Source organism: Dromiciops gliroides, chromosome 5, assembly GCF_019393635.1.
Source record: "Dromiciops gliroides isolate mDroGli1 chromosome 5, mDroGli1.pri, whole genome shotgun sequence".
NCBI classification, from domain to species: domain Eukaryota; kingdom Metazoa; phylum Chordata; class Mammalia; order Microbiotheria; family Microbiotheriidae; genus Dromiciops; species Dromiciops gliroides.
Window position 1 is genome coordinate 214639629 of NC_057865.1, and position 17269 is coordinate 214656897.

At 37.7% G+C, this 17269-nt stretch overlaps 1 protein-coding gene and 1 non-coding gene across 7 annotated transcripts in view; both read right to left on the minus strand.

The window, feature by feature from the left end:
• Positions 1-8344: 8344 nt before the first annotated feature.
• The window catches only part of KANSL2 (KAT8 regulatory NSL complex subunit 2), a 46050-nt gene continuing 37125 nt past the window's right edge, over positions 8345-17269 (minus strand). For 2 of the 6 annotated variants that reach the window (XM_043967155.1, XM_043967156.1), the window contains exons 9-10: positions 12642-12761; positions 8345-10319 (exon numbers count right to left, since the gene is read on the minus strand). In XM_043967155.1, the coding sequence (XP_043823090.1) occupies positions 10182-10319; positions 12642-12761 (258 nt within the window). In that variant the 3' untranslated portion in view covers positions 8345-10181. Of the gene's footprint in view, positions 10320-12533; positions 12762-17269 lie in introns of those variants that run through there. The other 4 variants (XM_043967154.1, XM_043967153.1, XR_006353287.1 and 1 more) reach the window with 3 other exon arrangements.
• On the minus strand, positions 14032-14163 carry LOC122730259. The gene has a single exon (XR_006353450.1). It is a non-coding gene; the product is annotated as a small nucleolar RNA SNORA2/SNORA34 family (small nucleolar RNA).

Sequence of the window (17269 nt, forward strand, 5' to 3'; positions counted from 1 at the left end):
ATAATTCACTCATCATCAGTTCATGCAAGTCCTTCCAGGTTTCTCTGAATTCCTCCTGCTCATTGTTTCTTACAGCACAATAGAATTCCATTACATTCATATACCACAACTTGTTCAGCCATTCCCCAGTTGACGGGCAACCCTTCAATTTCCAATTCCTTGCCACCACAAAAAGAGCAGCTATAAATATTTTTGTACATGTGGGTCCTTTTCCCTTTTTTATGATCTCTTTGGGAAAAAGACCCAAGAGTGGTATTGCTGAGTCAAAGGGTATGCACAGCTTTATAACTCTTTGGGCATAATTCCAAATTGCTCTCCAGAATGTTTGGATCAGTTCACAGCTCCACCAACAATGCATTAGTGTTCCAATTTTCCCATAGCTTCTCCTCCATTGATTATTTTCCTTTTTTGTCATTTTAGCCAATCTTATTGGTGTCAGGTGGTACCTTAGAGTTGTTTTAATTTGCATCTCTCTAATCAATAGTAATTTAGAACATTTTTTCATATGGGAATAGATAGCTTTGATTTCTTCATCAGAAAACTGCCTGTTCATATCCTTTGACCATTTCTCAATTGGGGAATGACTTGGACTCATATAAATTTGATTTAGTTCCCTATATATTTTAGAAATGATGCCTTTATCAGAAGTACTGGCCATAAAGATTGTTTCCCAGCTTTCTGTATGCCTTCTAATTTTGGATGTATTGCTTCTGTTTGTATAAAAACTTTTAAATTTAATCAAAGTCATCTATTTTGAATTTCATAATATTCTCTATCTCTTCTTTGGTCATAAACTGGTCTCCTTTCCAAAGATCTGAAAGGTAGACTATTCCTTGTTCTCCTAATTTACCTATGGTATCACCTCTTATGTCTAAATCATTTTTACCTTATTTTAGTATAAGGTGTCAAATGTTGGTCTATGCCTAATTTCTGCCATATTATCTTCCATTTTTCCCAGCAATTTTTGTCAAATACTGAATTCCTATCCCAGAAGCTGGGGTCTTTGGGTTTATCAAACACTGCATTACTAATGTCATTTGCTACTGTCTTCTGTGCCTAGACTATTCCATTGATCCTTCACTCTATTTCTTAGCCCGTACCAGATTGTTTTGATGACTGCTGCTTTATAGTAAAGCTCCAGATTTGGTACGGCTACCCCACTTTCCTGTGCATGAGCAGAACCAGAAGAACATTGTACACAGTATCATCAACATTGTGTGTTGATCTACTGTGATGGACTGGATTCTTCTCACCAATTCAATGGTACAGAAGAGTTCCAGGGGACTCATGATAGAAGAGGATCTCCAAATCCAGAAAAAAAAACAAAAACTGTGGAGTAGAGATGTTGATTGAACCATACTACTTCTTTTGCTTTTGGTGCTGTTGTTTTTTCTATTTTGAGGTTTTTCCTTACTGCTCTGATTCTTCTCTTATAACATGACTGATGCAGAAATGTTTAATGTTATTATGTGTGTGTGTGTGTATATATATATATGTATATATATGTATATGTGTATATATATGTGTGTGTATATATATATGTGTGTGTGTATGTATGTATGTGTATATATATATATATATATATATATATGTATATATAAATAAAACCTATGTCAGATTACCTGATGTCTGGGGGAGGGGGGAGGGAGGGGAGAGAGGGAGAAAAATCTGAAATTGGAAAGCTTGTATAAGCAAATGTTGAGAACTGTTTTTGCATGTAACTAGAAAAAAATAAAATACTTTTATCAGGGGGAAAAAAACCATAAAACTGATATAATTCAGTTCCAAGCTCATCTCTGCATAAATATATCACATTTAAAGTACCAACAGCTGTTTATAGATGGACTAAAAATTAATTTAGGAGATGTGCCCCTCCCCCTTTTCTATCTCAGCTACCACAGCTGCAGAATCAGAAGAGAACTCACACAAGATATTTTGCATTTTTCTGTTTCATGGGTTGCCAAGCGACCAGCCTACTAGTGATGAGCCTCTCCACTTAGCTGGGTCAATCTTTGGACAACTAGGCATTGCTGGGACTCTACTCCAAGCCATTTTCCAGCATGGTAGAATATGCCCGAAATTGAGCTCCACTGGAATAGCCTTACAGAACCCAGGGTCGGCCTAGCAGTAGGCATGGCTAGTAGTAGTGTACAGGTTATCATTTCTGCACATTGGGTAACTATATGTGTATGTAATTTTACATATATATATTTATATATGTGTGTATATTTAATTCCTGCTAAATGATACATGTTTATAAGCAAAGGGGGTTGCATATAATACTTAAGCTTTGTTAAATTCAGTCATTTAAGACATCTCAGTCCTATTTGTGATGTATTAGATTGAGAGCCCTCATCAGAACATTGTTACAAAGGAAAAATGCGACTTGCTATTTATGATCATTCGTTTCATAAGATGGTACCCAGGAACATATTGTGAAGAAAATCAGAAACTACTGGTAGATCAAGTAGTCAGCTCACAACTCCTTAGAGCAAACCCACAATAGCTACAAGGATCACTACCATGTGTCAGTATATCCTATAGCTATACTTAGCAACCCTGAAAAACAGTCAACAGGGAATGGGATGAGGTCACAGAGTTTCTTCTGGCAAATTAAAGATCCCACCCCCTCACCCCCTCAAAAAAAAGTTGTTGGGGCAGCTGGGTGGCACAGTGAATAGAGCACCGGCCCTGGAGTCAGGAGTACCTGAGTTCAAATCCAGCCTCAGACACTTAACACTTACTAGCTGCGTGACCCTGGGCAAGTCACTTAACCCCAATTGCCTCACTTAAAAAAAAAAAGTTGTTGAGTAAAGTATAAACATAAGTATCTTAACTTTTGCATACTTAATATACTGCAGGCTGTGATTTTAAGAAACTAGGGGATTACAGAAATGAGTGTAGGCTTTACAAGGGGGGCCCCTAGTGAAATCCCTCAGTATCATTTTAAATTATTCAAATTCCAGTTTTGATTGTATAAAGTGTTACTAGCACATGACATAATTTACATACTTTAAGGATATGGTGAATGAGGGAAGTCTTTTTAAAAGGGAGAAAGTAGCTAGGAAAGCTAGGTTCTTATTTTATTCCTAAAGAATTAACTTTTCTGAAAATTACAAAAATCTAAATTGGGAGGTACTCAATCCTAGAGGCCATAAAATCCTACCCATATCTGATCAAGCATCCCTTGTAAGTGGTCCAGTGAAAATACATTACCTTCCTTAAGGAATACATTATTACAATCGCTGTACATCCAACTTTTAAATCATTAGCAAGTTTTTCCTTATACCAACAACCCTTAATCTGTCTTTGTATACCTTGCACTAACTATTCCTAATTCTGCTCTCTGAAGCCAAACAGAACAAGCCTGGTCTTTCACATGATTGTCAAATGCATGAAGATAGCTATCATGCCCACCTTTATACCTCCTCTTCTCCAGACTATTATACATTTACATACCCCTTCTCAATTCTTATATAACTTAGTATCCAATCTTCTCTCCAAACTGGTCATTCTTTTCTAGAAATGCTGCCTCTTTTTACTAAAATATGGCAGCCAAAACCAAACATCCAAAGTGTCCAGAGGACAGGGCAGAGAAGAGCCTCTCTTCTGGACGCTGCCTCTCAATACAGCCTCAGATGGCTAACACTAGCTTCTTGGTTCCCATATTGAGCTTGAAGCCTGATCACCAAAATCACTAGGTCTTTTTTACGGAAACTACTTTCTCTTGAGAAGTAACCAAGGATTGTTCCTTAAGCACTCAGGTTACCTCTTATCTTTCACGAATCCTTCCTCTTCTTCCAGAGCCTATTCTTATTGAGAAGTTCCAAACTTTGAGACAGAAAGCAGAAGTATCAATGGGCAATGCAAAAGCCTAAGACGTAAAGTGTTTATGGTGAAACCCAAATGTGAAAGCTAATGATCCATCACCATTACCAGTGATAGTGGTGGGGATTTATGAGTGAACATTGGGCTACAATGAGCACACAGTGGGGAGATCTGGAGGATCAGGACTGACTGCTCTCCATGCAGTACTCTGGGAGCTCAATATGAGTTCCTTCACGATGGGTGCCTCAATTCACTCAAATTTAGGGTAAGGTGACCTTCTGACCTCTGCTATCAGCAGCCTTAAATTATATTCAAAAGACAGTCATCATCAACAATTGATTGCAGAGGTCTTTGCTCCAAATTTTCCAAAGAACAGATCATGTCAACATGACCAAATATTCCTCAATGAACTATTGCTGGCTAGAACTGTACTGAGAGATCATACTTGGTTGATCAAACTACATGGGATCCTTAAGTCATCTCCTGATCCAAAAATCAAATCACTTCTAACCACTTGGAACCTGCCCAATGGGTAAATGACCTGCCTCTAGATGACAAATTAGAATTATTGGGGCAGCTAGGTGGCGCTGGATAAAGCACCGGCCTTGGATTCAGGAGGAACTGAGTTCAAATCTGACCTCAGACACTTGGCACTTAGTAGCTGTGTGACCTTGAGCAAGTCACTTAACCCTCACTGCCCCACCAAAAAAAAAAAAAGAAATAAATTACCTAGTGTCCAAGAACAACACAGAGCATATCCAAATCAGGGCATTCTATCCACTCTTGGTTTTTACCTTTTGGCATTTGACCTCCAAGGTGAGGTATATTCTCAGAAACTGGAGAAATTGAAGAATTGAAGTCATTACCTCAGACTCAGCTGTGATACTTAACCCTATTAAGATTGAAGACACTTTAGTCACCTGATCAGAGATGCCTCTATCCCATTTGTCATCAAAAGATGGAGTTCCTACCAGCTCCTGACATAAGACTTGGTTGTCCGCACAAGCCTCAGGATTAGAGCTAACAACTCTAGACATAACTGGCAAAGCAATCCATGAACACTCACAACTCCCTTGACATTACTATCAGAAATTTTATCCCCAAGAGTAGAATAATGCACTTAGCCCTTTAGAAAATGGAAAACAGGGGCAGCTAGGTGGTGCAGTGGATAGAGCACTGGCCCTGGAGTCAGGAGTACCTGGGTTCAAATCCGGCCTCAGACACTTAACACTTACTAGCTGTGTGACCCTGGGCAAGTCACTTAACCCCAATTGCCTCACTAAAAAAAAAAAAAAAATGGAAAACAACCCTTACTATGGATATCATGGGGATCTACAAATAGGTATATTCAACAGATTTAAGAAGTTATCATGGGCATATAGCAAAATTCTCACACAATGTGGAAACAGAACATTGGGAAATTACCATGGATTTGTCCTTGATGCAGCCAAATGCAGAAAGGGTGAAAATACTCATTCAGCATTACCTTAAATCCAACACTTATCCAAATTTATATGGTGATCCTACTGAAAATGACCTCAAGGGACTATCTGCCTTAAAGGAGCTTGTGGCTCAACATCCTGCAGTTCTCTTTGACCTTCAATGTTATCATTTGGGAAGTCAGTTGCAGCAAGAAGCTATTACATTGAGGGCAGCTAGGTGGCACAGTGGATAAAGCACTGGCCCTAGAGTCAGGAGGACCTGAGTTCAAATACAGCCTCAGACACTTAACGCTTACTGACCCTGACCAAGTCACTTAACCTCAATTGCCTCACCAAAAAAATAAGCTATTACATCAGTAGGGCAGGTAAACAGACAAGTGCAATCAAACCTGCCAAATTTATGATTGGCACCAGAAGCCTCTAAATTGAGATTTTCAGAAAATAGTCATTGTAGGAAATTTTATAGTAGATGTTCTTTATATCCTGGACCAATTTTAAGTCTTTATTTGGATCCAGGATCCCCACTGCCCACAGTAACATTCTCGTACCATCCCCTAGAGAAAAAGAAGACAGGGAATATGTGCCATACCAATAAAGAGGACCCATTGTTTCTTCTTTTTTTTTTTAGTGAGGCAATTGGGGTTAAGTGACTTGCCCAGGGTCACACAGCTAGTAAGTGTTAAGTGTCTGAGGCCAGATTTGAATTCAGGTACTCCTGACTCCAGGGTCAGTGCTCTATCCACTGCGCCACCCAGCTTGCCCCCATTGTTTCTTCTAAAGACCTAAATGTCTGAGAAATAGATTAAAGTTTCTCTGTAACTGGTAAAATGTCTGTTGAGCCAGCAGGTCGAGACACGACATACCAGGTCAAATGTCAACCTCCATTAGCTCTAAAGCAACAATTGACCAATACTGAAAATCAAATGGTTTTCATGGAAAAGGGCATAGAATACCTGACCTATCTCTGCAATGTCTATAACAGCAGGGATTAGGATGAAAGCCCACAAATGCCGAATCAGAGTAAAGGACAAGATAAACCAAATTCTTTGAAAATAATCTAGGGAGCATTGTACATGTTACGCACAGAGGACCTTACTAGGTAGGATGTATTCTATAGTTTTCATATATATATATATATATATATATATATATATATATATATATATATGTACATATATATATATATATATAGTCTTGTCATGCCTTCCCAAACCAGTAAAATGTACCTTATGTTTATATTTATTTCATATTCTATTTGGCATCTTTTAGCCTGTTGAGATATTTTCAGATGCAGATGCCATCCATTTTAGACATCCTTCCAAATTTAGTCTCATATGATCATAGGAAATCATATATATATAACCACTGAATACATATCATCCAAGTCATTGCTAAAAATTGTTAAAATAGCATACTATCAGGGATAGATCTCTAGCACACACTACTAGAGAACTCTCTGAAAGGTGAAATCAAGTCCTTAATAACTAGCCTTTGGAATCTATCACATGATCCATTCTAAACCCACCTAATTGCTATCACCCAGGCACCTATCGCTTGGTAGCACTTAGGTTCCCTTACTGTATTACTGCACATATCTATGGAGCAATATGAGATGAAACATGATTTTAATTTTTTACAATGCTGGGAAAAAATCTCTTCTATCAAATTTTTTCTTTAAAATGAAATAATAAATTGAAAGCACTTTGCAAACCACAGAGCATCACGTAAATGTCAGCTATTATCTGGGACAAAGCTTCTTAAACTTTTTCCACCTGTGACCTTTTCACCTGAAATTTTTATGCAACCCCAGGTATCTATATAAAATATGTATATGTAACCTTTTACTGTTGCCAAATTTTTCACAACCCCCACATTGTTACACAATTCCATTTGGGGTTAAACTGTGGGGTTAAACCCACAGTTTGTGAAGCTCTGATCTGGGCCACATGCTTCACCTTTTCTATGAGCACAGCAGTATAGTTACCTGATAAACAAGGCAAGGGCAAAATACGGTTTGACATAGAGATGGTAGAAGGGAATTATTGACAGAAGCAATATCATTAACAAAGACTTCAGAGTAGGAAAAAATGTCAGGGAAATGGGAAGGTTAAGTAGATTTGCTTTCAGAATGTGGACTAATTGAGGATGTTTGAAATCCACGTTTAGAGTAAGATATGAAGGGGCAGCTAGATGGCGCAGTGGATAGAGCACCGGCCCTGGAGTCAGGAGTACCTGAGTTCAAATCCGGCCTCAGACACTTAACACTTACTAGCTGTGTGACCCTGGGCAAGTTACTTAACCCCAATTGCCTCACTAAAAAGAAAAAAAAAAGATATGAAGTGGTTATAGAAATGAATAGGAAGAGGTGAACCTAAAAGATTTAGGTCATAGAATCCAAAGGACCCTATGGGATCAAGAACTAAAAGGGGTTTTCAGAGATATAGTTCCAACTCATTTTATAGATGAAAAAACTGAGGCTTGAAAAAAGTGAACTAATTTGCTTGTCACTTAGCTAGTAAATAGCAGATCTAGGATTGATACCTTTTGGACTTTCTGACTTCAAAACGTGTGCTCAGACACCACATGATTGTAATGAAGTAACCCACAGACTAGATGGAAGACCTAAAAAATGATTCTATGGTTTTAGAGCTGTCGTCCAAAACTTAGATAACTTAAGTGTACAAACTGAACCCATGTAGGTAGAAAAAAGTTAGGAAAAGAGAATGAGAGCTAGAATCAGAATTGTCAGTTAGTAAACCTAACAGAATTACAAATATTATCGGATAATACTTTAGTATTTATGAAATGCTTTCACCACCAAAAGCCTATGAGAATGGAAGAACATTATCCTCATTAAATAGCTGTATAACCAGAAGCTCAGAAAAGTGATTTGCCTGTGATGACATAGCTTCAAACACAGATCTCCTGACTCCCAAACCCAACCTCTTTCCACATCACAGCTGCCTTAGGATAAGGATAATCAATAATTTCTGGGTACGTCACCAAAAAGGTCATGGAATCAACATTGAGGTTTGGCCATATTGTGAGTGGGTGGGGTGAAAACACCAGTACCGACAGACTGGGTGGGGGCACTGCACTTCAGCACAGTTCAGTGGAATAACTGGGATCAAAGTCAGATTTGTCAAGTCAACAAGTATTTATTAAACATTTACTATATGCCAAGCACTGTGCCTGATGACTTTGAAACAGCAAATGGATAGGAATTAAATGAAAAAAAAAAAAAAAAGATGAGAACAGTTCCTCCAGAAAGGAGTAAGGTGTAGATTTTGGAAAGAATGGTAGATCCAATGAGGATTTCAAGATTAGAAAGTGAGATAGGTTTAAAAATAGAAGATGCCAAAGGCAAAGTTATTTATGTTGGAAAGGAATATATTTCTCAGAAGATAAATGTCAACTCAAGAATTTCTGTGGGGCCACCCAGAGCATTTCATATGGACAGAAAAAATGACAGAGACAGAGGAGATTTAAGTGCCAAGGAAGTCTTAGCCTACTTAAAAAACTTAAAATTGAGGGAACGACTAAACTGTAAAAGGGGCTGGCTAGAAAAGAACTTTGAAGGCCTAAGAGGAGAACAAAAGTTTTAGACTACTTGGATTATGAACGTTGGTAGCAATAATCAGAAATGAGGTTAAAATAAATTCAGAATTAAATTCAAGGCTAGAATAGATTTATTTAGAAACTCCATAACTAATATCACTTATGCACTACATCTATTAGGGGAACGGGGGAGGGATCTCATTTACTCTGGAACTACATCTTTTCAATGTCTTTTTGCAAATGTCATTAATATCTGTGGGCTAAGACTTAGAATTAAGCAAGGAGGACCCCAGCAGGTAGACACCAGAAAGGGGGAAGAGAAAATGATGATGTTGTCTCTTTCCCTGGCACCATATGCTTTTTGCTTTGGTAACTTTTTCTAACACTGTGACATTCTCAATGGATCCCCCAAGCCAATGTCCCCATAGGCTTCACCCAACCCAAAGTAGTTTCAGTATTTTATTTACATGCAGACACATTTCATTTTCACTCACATTCTGTGTGTGTGTGTGTGTGTGTGTGTGTGTGTGTGTGTGTGTGTGTGTGTGTGTGTGTGTGAAAACAGGTTTAAAAGATGGCTATTTAGAGTTCTTCTCTGTAAAGTAAAAGATTCTCACAAAGGCCATATGCCAATACCCCTTTTTCCATCATAGAGGTGGCCCTTTAAAAGACAGAATTATTCAACAAAACCCACAACTCTCATTCCAAGTGATAAGACTGTTTTTCATTTTTGATACATTTTCTCTTTCCTTTTTTAGATCATGTGATAGAAATTCTGTACAGAAATTTTATATTTTATCTTACATAAGAGGTTGACCACTACAGAACTCTAGACAGGTTAGAAGCAGGAAGCTGGAAGGTTAAGAAGGGTTCAAGCCTGCAGACTGTCCACGCCTGAATTCCTTTTGGGGTAGAGGGAGTAGGACATGCCCAGTTTAGCACTTCCACTTTGGTGAAGGGTCAAGAGGAGCTGGGAGAATACAGGGTGTACTGGATAACCAGTTTCCAGATTCAGAAGTCATACTGGCTACCCAACTGGTTTCCTGGTCAAGGTTTTGGAATTCCATCATTAAGGTATTTTCTTCCCCTTGGACACAAACTCATTCACTGATCCCCAATAGGCAGCATTACATACATCTTGCTCAATTTAAAGATTAACTCACAGCTGAGACAGTTATTGCTCTATTCTCAGAACAATTTGGCTTTATGATTGACTATACAGCTTAGCTGCCCAGAAGGGAAAAAAAATAAGTCAGCCTGGATCCTCTCTTTTGATGAAGAACAGTCACATTTTTCTTAGGGAAATGAAGAATTCGACTTCTCCCAAAGTCAACTTGTTCTCAGTAGCGATTATCAGCTGATAGAAATATGTTCTGGCTTCCCATTGGTGGCAACCACTCCACTTCCAGGAAATGGTGCAGAAACTGTGGTTTCTTCAGGTTTTTGGGATCCCTGTGACCTGGGCACACCTACGGCAATCTGTACTTGGTTCTGTTAAAAGAAACAGACACCTTGGTTAAGAATTTAGTCCCTAAATGTGGTAGAGAACTGACTTACTGAAGCCAACGAATAACAAAATAGCAAAATATCCTGTGCCAATATTCTCAGAATATTTTACCCCACCCCCCACCCTCTGGTCCTCAAACCTCCGAACTACCATGCTGACCGTTTTCCTGTCATACCACCCTATATGGTACCTCTAGATCTAATCTCCAAAGATGATCTAGAGGAACTAAGTCACTGAACTTTGGAATTCCTACCATGGAACTATGTTATCCTAACTAACAAAAGCCCACAAACTATGCCCTACCAGTCCCATAACTTAGACCATGCTTCACCCTCAGCCACCTTACTGCCATGCCATCACACACATTCCTTCACTTCTTCCTTACTTTCTACCTTTCTTATTCTAGAAAGAGTAGTAATTAAATATTACCTTTACTTTTGGAAAGTTAATCAACTCAGTTGTCCCACTTGATAACCCCGTGCCTTCTCCACCCACTCTACCCCCCCTTAAACTGTCACTTCCCTATGTGTGTTGTTTCTATTTGCTTGTAAGTTCCTTGAAGGCGAGAGCTATCTTGCTTTATATTTGTATCCACAGCATTTAAAACAGGGCCTGGCATATAACAGGCATTTAATAAAGGTTTTTGCAATCCTTCCTTCTTTTTTTGCTTCACCATCGCACCATCAGACAAGAAGAGAACCCTGACTCATAAAACCCTTAGATTCTTTGAGAGTTCAGCTCAAATATTAGTTTCTATGTGAGCCTTCCTCTGATCCTCCCAGCTGTTAATGTGTTTCCCATCCAGAAGTTATCTTGTATCTATATATATTAACATTTTACATATGCATATATATGTACATGTTGTCTCCTTCGATAAGACTGTAAGCTCCTCGAGGAAGACTATTTAGTGTCTTTGTATCCCCAGGATTCAACACACTGCTGAATATATAGGAGGTAGGTACATCAAATGATGCAAAAATTTTGTTGTAATTTTATTTTAAAAAAAAATTTTCATCCTATCTACATTTTCTTTACCTTATATTTTTAAAAAGCACTATGTTGATTAATAGTTTGGTTCTTCAAGTTATTCTTAAATTCCAATACTTTTAATGTTTGTTTATTGATAACTAATTTTGTCAATGTCCTATGATAACAATTACAACACTCTGCAGTTTCTTCTAAAGTAACCCATTTTCCCTCTTCAAGTTCTAAAACAGGACTACCCTCCTCTAGACTCCTGTCTAAAAACAATGGCTTAAAAACTAGAAAAAGACCACATTACATACTACTGCTAATCTTCAATATCAGTGCCTGGAGCTTAATAAATGCTTACTGATTAATCAGTCTCTACTGGATCTTTCCTGTTGTTATCATTTTATTTCCATAAGAAGTAAATGTATTAGCAACGATAAGATTTATAAAGTTTCAAAGTTTAAGGCTGGCAAAACACTTTACATATAATCTCATTCAATCTTCATAGTGACCCTAGTAAGGTATGTGATATTATCAGCCCCATTTTACAGATGAGAAAACTGAGGCTAAGAGAGGTTAAGACTTGACCAGGGTCACACAGCTAATAAGACTTGGAGGCAGGATATAAGTTCAGGTCTTCCTGACTCCAACTCCAACATACTATACCATCTAGCTACCTGTCCTTAAAAAATAAAAGGTGGGAGGGCACCTAGGTGGTACAGTGGATAGAGCACCAGCCCTGGAGTCAGGAGTACCTGAGTTCAAATCTGGCCTCAGACACTTAACACTTACTAGCTGTGTGACCCTGGGCAAGTCACTTAACCCCAATTGCCTCACCAAAAAAAAAATAAATAAAAGGTGGGAAAACCCCAGGACCTTTTTCTAGATGACTAAAGAAAGGTTATCCAACTAGAGAAACACACACAAATTTAGGATTATAAAGTCTTTGAAAATATAATCATGATACAGAAGAATTTATATATGTATCTGAGATGAAGTACATTTAAATAAATGCCTTTTTGGCTGATTCAAAGAAAATAAATTCAAATAACATGCATACTCTGAGTATAGGAATTGTTTCATTTTTGTCTTTGAACTCCCAGTGTCTAGCACAATACTTGGTATGTCTTAGGAACTTAATAAAGGCTGTTGGACCAAATGACTGATTAGAAAGGCAAATACAATTTAATAAGGTAAAATTCATTTTAGGTAGCTTTGTACTCTACCTGTGATGATATTCCCACTCCCCAAGGTACAGGCTGGCCAGCAGAAAACCCCTTGCCTGGCTGTGTTACTGCATTTGGGACACCTAGCTAAGGGCGTTCTTCACTTGCCAGAATATCCACAGGAGCTTCTGCAATGTCTTTGATTGAATGATCCTCCAGAGTTAGTGAAGGGTCAAAGAGCAAGGGAGAAGGAGGGCACTGCATTCCATCACCCACTACATCCAAGTCCTAGGAGAAGGAGAAAAAAATACCATAGACAAGTCTATCAGTAAAATCAGGAGAACTGATTATCATCTAGAGGGGATATAATAACCTCATTTTAACCAACTACAGTCAACTCCCAATTACTGTTACTGACTTTATTTTTCAGTAAGAAATAGAATTTATTAAATATCTATCACCAGCTGACTCCACATTGATTCTTCTTCCCAACCTAGCAAAGATGGCAATCAACAATAAAATGACCAAAAAGCTAAAAGGAAGAAAAGCAGGAAATACTATAGATTAGATAATGGATTGCCTTTTCTAATTTATGGTGTTGTTCAAGTTAGATACATTTTACAAGTACTCAATTCAACAAACGTATTAAGTATTTCACAAGTCCTTGGTCCTAGGCAAGATTCACAGTTTATAGGTCTAATAATAATCCTTGTACACAGAGGACTTATAGTCTATTAGATTACACAAAAATTACACTACAAAGGAATGCCTAAGTGTACTGGAGAAAGAAAAATAAAGTGCAAAGTGAGATCAAGGTTATTACTGACTTTGGGTGAAAGGAGGAGGGAAGGAAAAGCTTCCTATAGGAAATGCCATATGAGTTTCTAAGGACAGAAAATCAGCCATACAGAACATACTAAGAAGAACATTACTGGCACAGAAAACAGCATCAGCAAAAGATGTGGAGATAGAGAGAAGGAATATGCAAATGGGGATGGTACAGAGGAAAGTACGGAATAAATATAGCAAGGTAAGGTAGGAAGGTTACAGAGGTATGACATGGTCACTCACAAGGAACAATGACCAAAGAAGATATCTAAGGAGGCATGAATAGAAGGTGAAAAGACAAGAGGCTATTGAAATAAGTCAAGGTAGATGAGTAATGAGGTCCTATATTGGTGTGGTGGCAACAGAAAGAAAAAGTCAAAATATAAGAACTAGGTAATTGATTAGCTATGTGAACAAGAATCAAAAGATTCTTAATTCAAAACTCAGGTTTTGAATGCAAGTGACTGGGTAGTGACATTAAGAAAAAAATTGGGAGTGAGAAGGAGGTTTAGGGGAAAATATGCAAAAAAAATTTTTTAATGGTTACACCAGATTGCCTTAATGATGGTAACAAAAGTAATAAGAAAATTAAAAATATTTTCACTACATGCCTGGTAGATGTCATTTTGCATAAGAATATAAGTTTGCTGAATTAAATCGAATAACTTTCCCTTGTCAAGCTAGGAATTAAGTCCCACATTTAATCTTGATCCAAACAACACTTTCCACAGATTGTTTCTTCCAAGTGAACTGGTCATTCCCCGAGATTTAGAATGACCAACAGACCATAAGGAGACATTCTTCTAGGCTCCTGTTTGAAACCAATAGTTACAACAAACCACTGGTCTTGATTCAGGGCCTGTCACAGGCATTGCAAAAGCTCAGATATTAAGAAGAGAAAATTTATTTACCACTCTTCTCTAAGAATTTCCATTCCGACACTAAAATTTTCCTCTTCATATGGTGAAAGCCAGAAAGAAATCAAGAGCTTTATGTCTTCATAATCAGTCTATATCCCTAGTCTCTCAAAGTGTAATGTTCTAGTTTTGTCATGAATTCTTACGCTCTATCTCTGGCAGCTTAATTGTGTCATTGTTGTTTTCTTTATTTTTAGTTTTTGGTCCTTGATTTTACATCACCTTTATTTCTTAATATATAACTCTGCTCGGGCAGCTAGGTGGCACAGTGGATAGAGCACCGGCCCTGGATTCAGGAGTACCTGAGTTCAAATCCGGCCTCGGACACTTAACACTTACTAGTTGTGTGACCCTGGGCAAGTCACTTAACCCCAATTGCCTCACTAAAACAAACAAACAAACAAAAATAAATGGAATATATAAATGCTCAAATACCCAGTGAGTCAATCCCTTGTAATGGGGGGGGGGGGGGGGGGGGGGCGCCGCCAGTTTAGCAAAACTAATCAATACATTAAGGTTGACATTATGGGGGCAGCTAGGTGGCGCAGTGTATAAAGCATCAGCCTTGGATTCAGGAGGACCCGAGTTCAAATCCGATCTCAGACACTTGACACTTACTAGCTGCGTGACCCTGGGAAAGTCACGTAACCCTCATTGCCGGGCCCCGCCCCCCAACACACACACACACACACACACACACACACACACACACACACACGAGAGTGACAGTATATGCAATGTTCTATACTGATAGTTATCCACCTAGGCAAAGAAGAAAGACGCATTTTCTAAATTTCTTGTCCCAGATGATTTAAAAAGAACCATCTTCTTTCAATCAATAATTCTTTTAGCTCACAAAAATCACTCTGCTAAAGATTTTTTTTTAAATGGATCAAAAGGACTCCTAGCATTTCAGCTAATGAACTATATAAAATAAAATATTGGCTTTATGATTCAGATGAACTTAGAGAAGTTTCCTCCTGCTTCTTTCCAGTGTGCCCAAGCATATCACTGAAAATAAGAACCAGAACAACTAGGAAGGCAAAGGCCAAAATGTACTGGTAAAAATGTAGTTGCCCAGTCTTACAAAATGTCAGTTTGCAAAATGCAAATCAAATGCAAACCATCACTTCTTAAACTGTAGGGCATGACTCTATATGGGACCAAATAACTGAATAAAGGGATAGCATAAATTCTGGTAACAGTAAAAGGTTACATATACCTATTTAAATACCTATAAACCCAGGGCACATAAAAATTTCTTGGATGAAAAGGAGTCATGAAGGGAAAAAGTTTAAAAAGTCCTGCTTTATACTAAAAAAGAAGAACAGAGAAAACAAACTCATTATGGTATCTTTTAACTACATACTATAAAGAGTAGCTAAGGGCAGCTAGGTGGCGCAGTGGATAGAGCACCAGTCCTGGAGTCAGGAGGACCCGAGTTCAAATCCAACCTCAGACACTTAACACTTACCCGCTGTATGACCCTGGGCAAGTCACTTAACCCCAATTGCCTCACCCAAAAAAAAAAAAAAAAAGAGTAGCCAATGTGTAAGAATGGCACACCCAAAAACCTAAAAAAGGAGGCAGCAATTAAGTCTAGAGCCTCAAATGCCTGTACACAAATTAAAAAAAAAAATAAAGAAAAGAAAGAAAAATGAGTAATTTTAAAACCAGTATTAGGGATAAGAGAAAAGGCCATATTTGATCTCACAGATAGCACTGAAACTTGGTAGAATGAGTTACACCATGACCAGAATACAGTTTTTGAAGTATAATGTCATTCAAAAGGAAAAGAACAAGTTAGGTGTGGGGCAGATACATGAGGAAATCATGGGGTGATGGTTTAGAAACATAGAGAATTTGAAGGAAAATCAATTAAGAAAGCAATAGAATTAGTGTCTTTAAAACATACTACTAATCAGGTATACTGAGAGACAGAAAACAAAAATGAAGCATTCAGGAAGCAGATCCCAAGTAAATCTTATTCTCACCAACAAGAAGAAACTAGTTACTGTGGTGGAAATGATGGTAGAAATGAACCTTGACTTACTGGGCAAGTACCTTAACCCTCACTGCCCCGCAAAAAAAAAAAAAAAAAAGAAAGAAAAGATAGAAAGAAAGAAAGAAAGGAAAAAGAAATGAACCTTGAGATGAATACTCTCCATTCTAGAATAGAGGAGAGGAAAACTGGGCACAGTCTAAAATGTATCCTATATTTTTAGACAACGTATCTCAAAAGGCTCATAAAGGAGAAGTAGGATCCCACAGACTAAAATTTTATAGGGGAAGTCAACCCAAGAGGAATCCCCAAAACTTAAATTTTTAAGACACAAAGAGAAACAATTCTGACGAGATAAAAAAAGAGAGTTGTCTAAAAAGACCTATGTGAAGAACAAGAACTTAGCAACTTAAGACTTTTTTAAAAAAACATTTGCAAAACATGGAAGGCAAGAAGAAGTAACATGGGTTGAATATTTTTTAAAATGGTACAGTTATGAAGGAATAGTTCCTAAAGGTCAGAATAAGATTAAGGTAGGTGAAAAAACACACAGAAAATATGTTTTTTAATCCATACTGGAGAAAAGATGTCTAGAAAACTGTGAAGGAGAGGTACAAAAAAAAAAAAAGAAAAGAAAAGGTACCACCGGATTCCAAAAGAGCAAATTGCCAATTTTTTTAAAAAGATAAAGAGAACAAAATCTGTGACTACAGGCCAGTGGCAAAATTCTACAACATATTATTAATGGGGTGCTTAGTGAACATTTTAAAAAGCAATGATTTTATAGACCCAGCATGGGGACTTTTCAAAAGTATGGATAGGAAAGAACAGAGATCACAAAACAATGAAAGAATGGATAAATCAAAAGCAATTACTAGGGAGACAAATACAAAAGGAAGACAGTCCCTGCCCTCAAGAAGCCCACATTCTGGAAGAGGAAAATAATGTATATAAGAAGGTGGAGTCCATAAAAAGGTATTTTGGTTTGGAAATAAAAGGGATAATTAGTGAATGGAGCCATAGGGCAGTCAAATGACATGTCCTTTTAT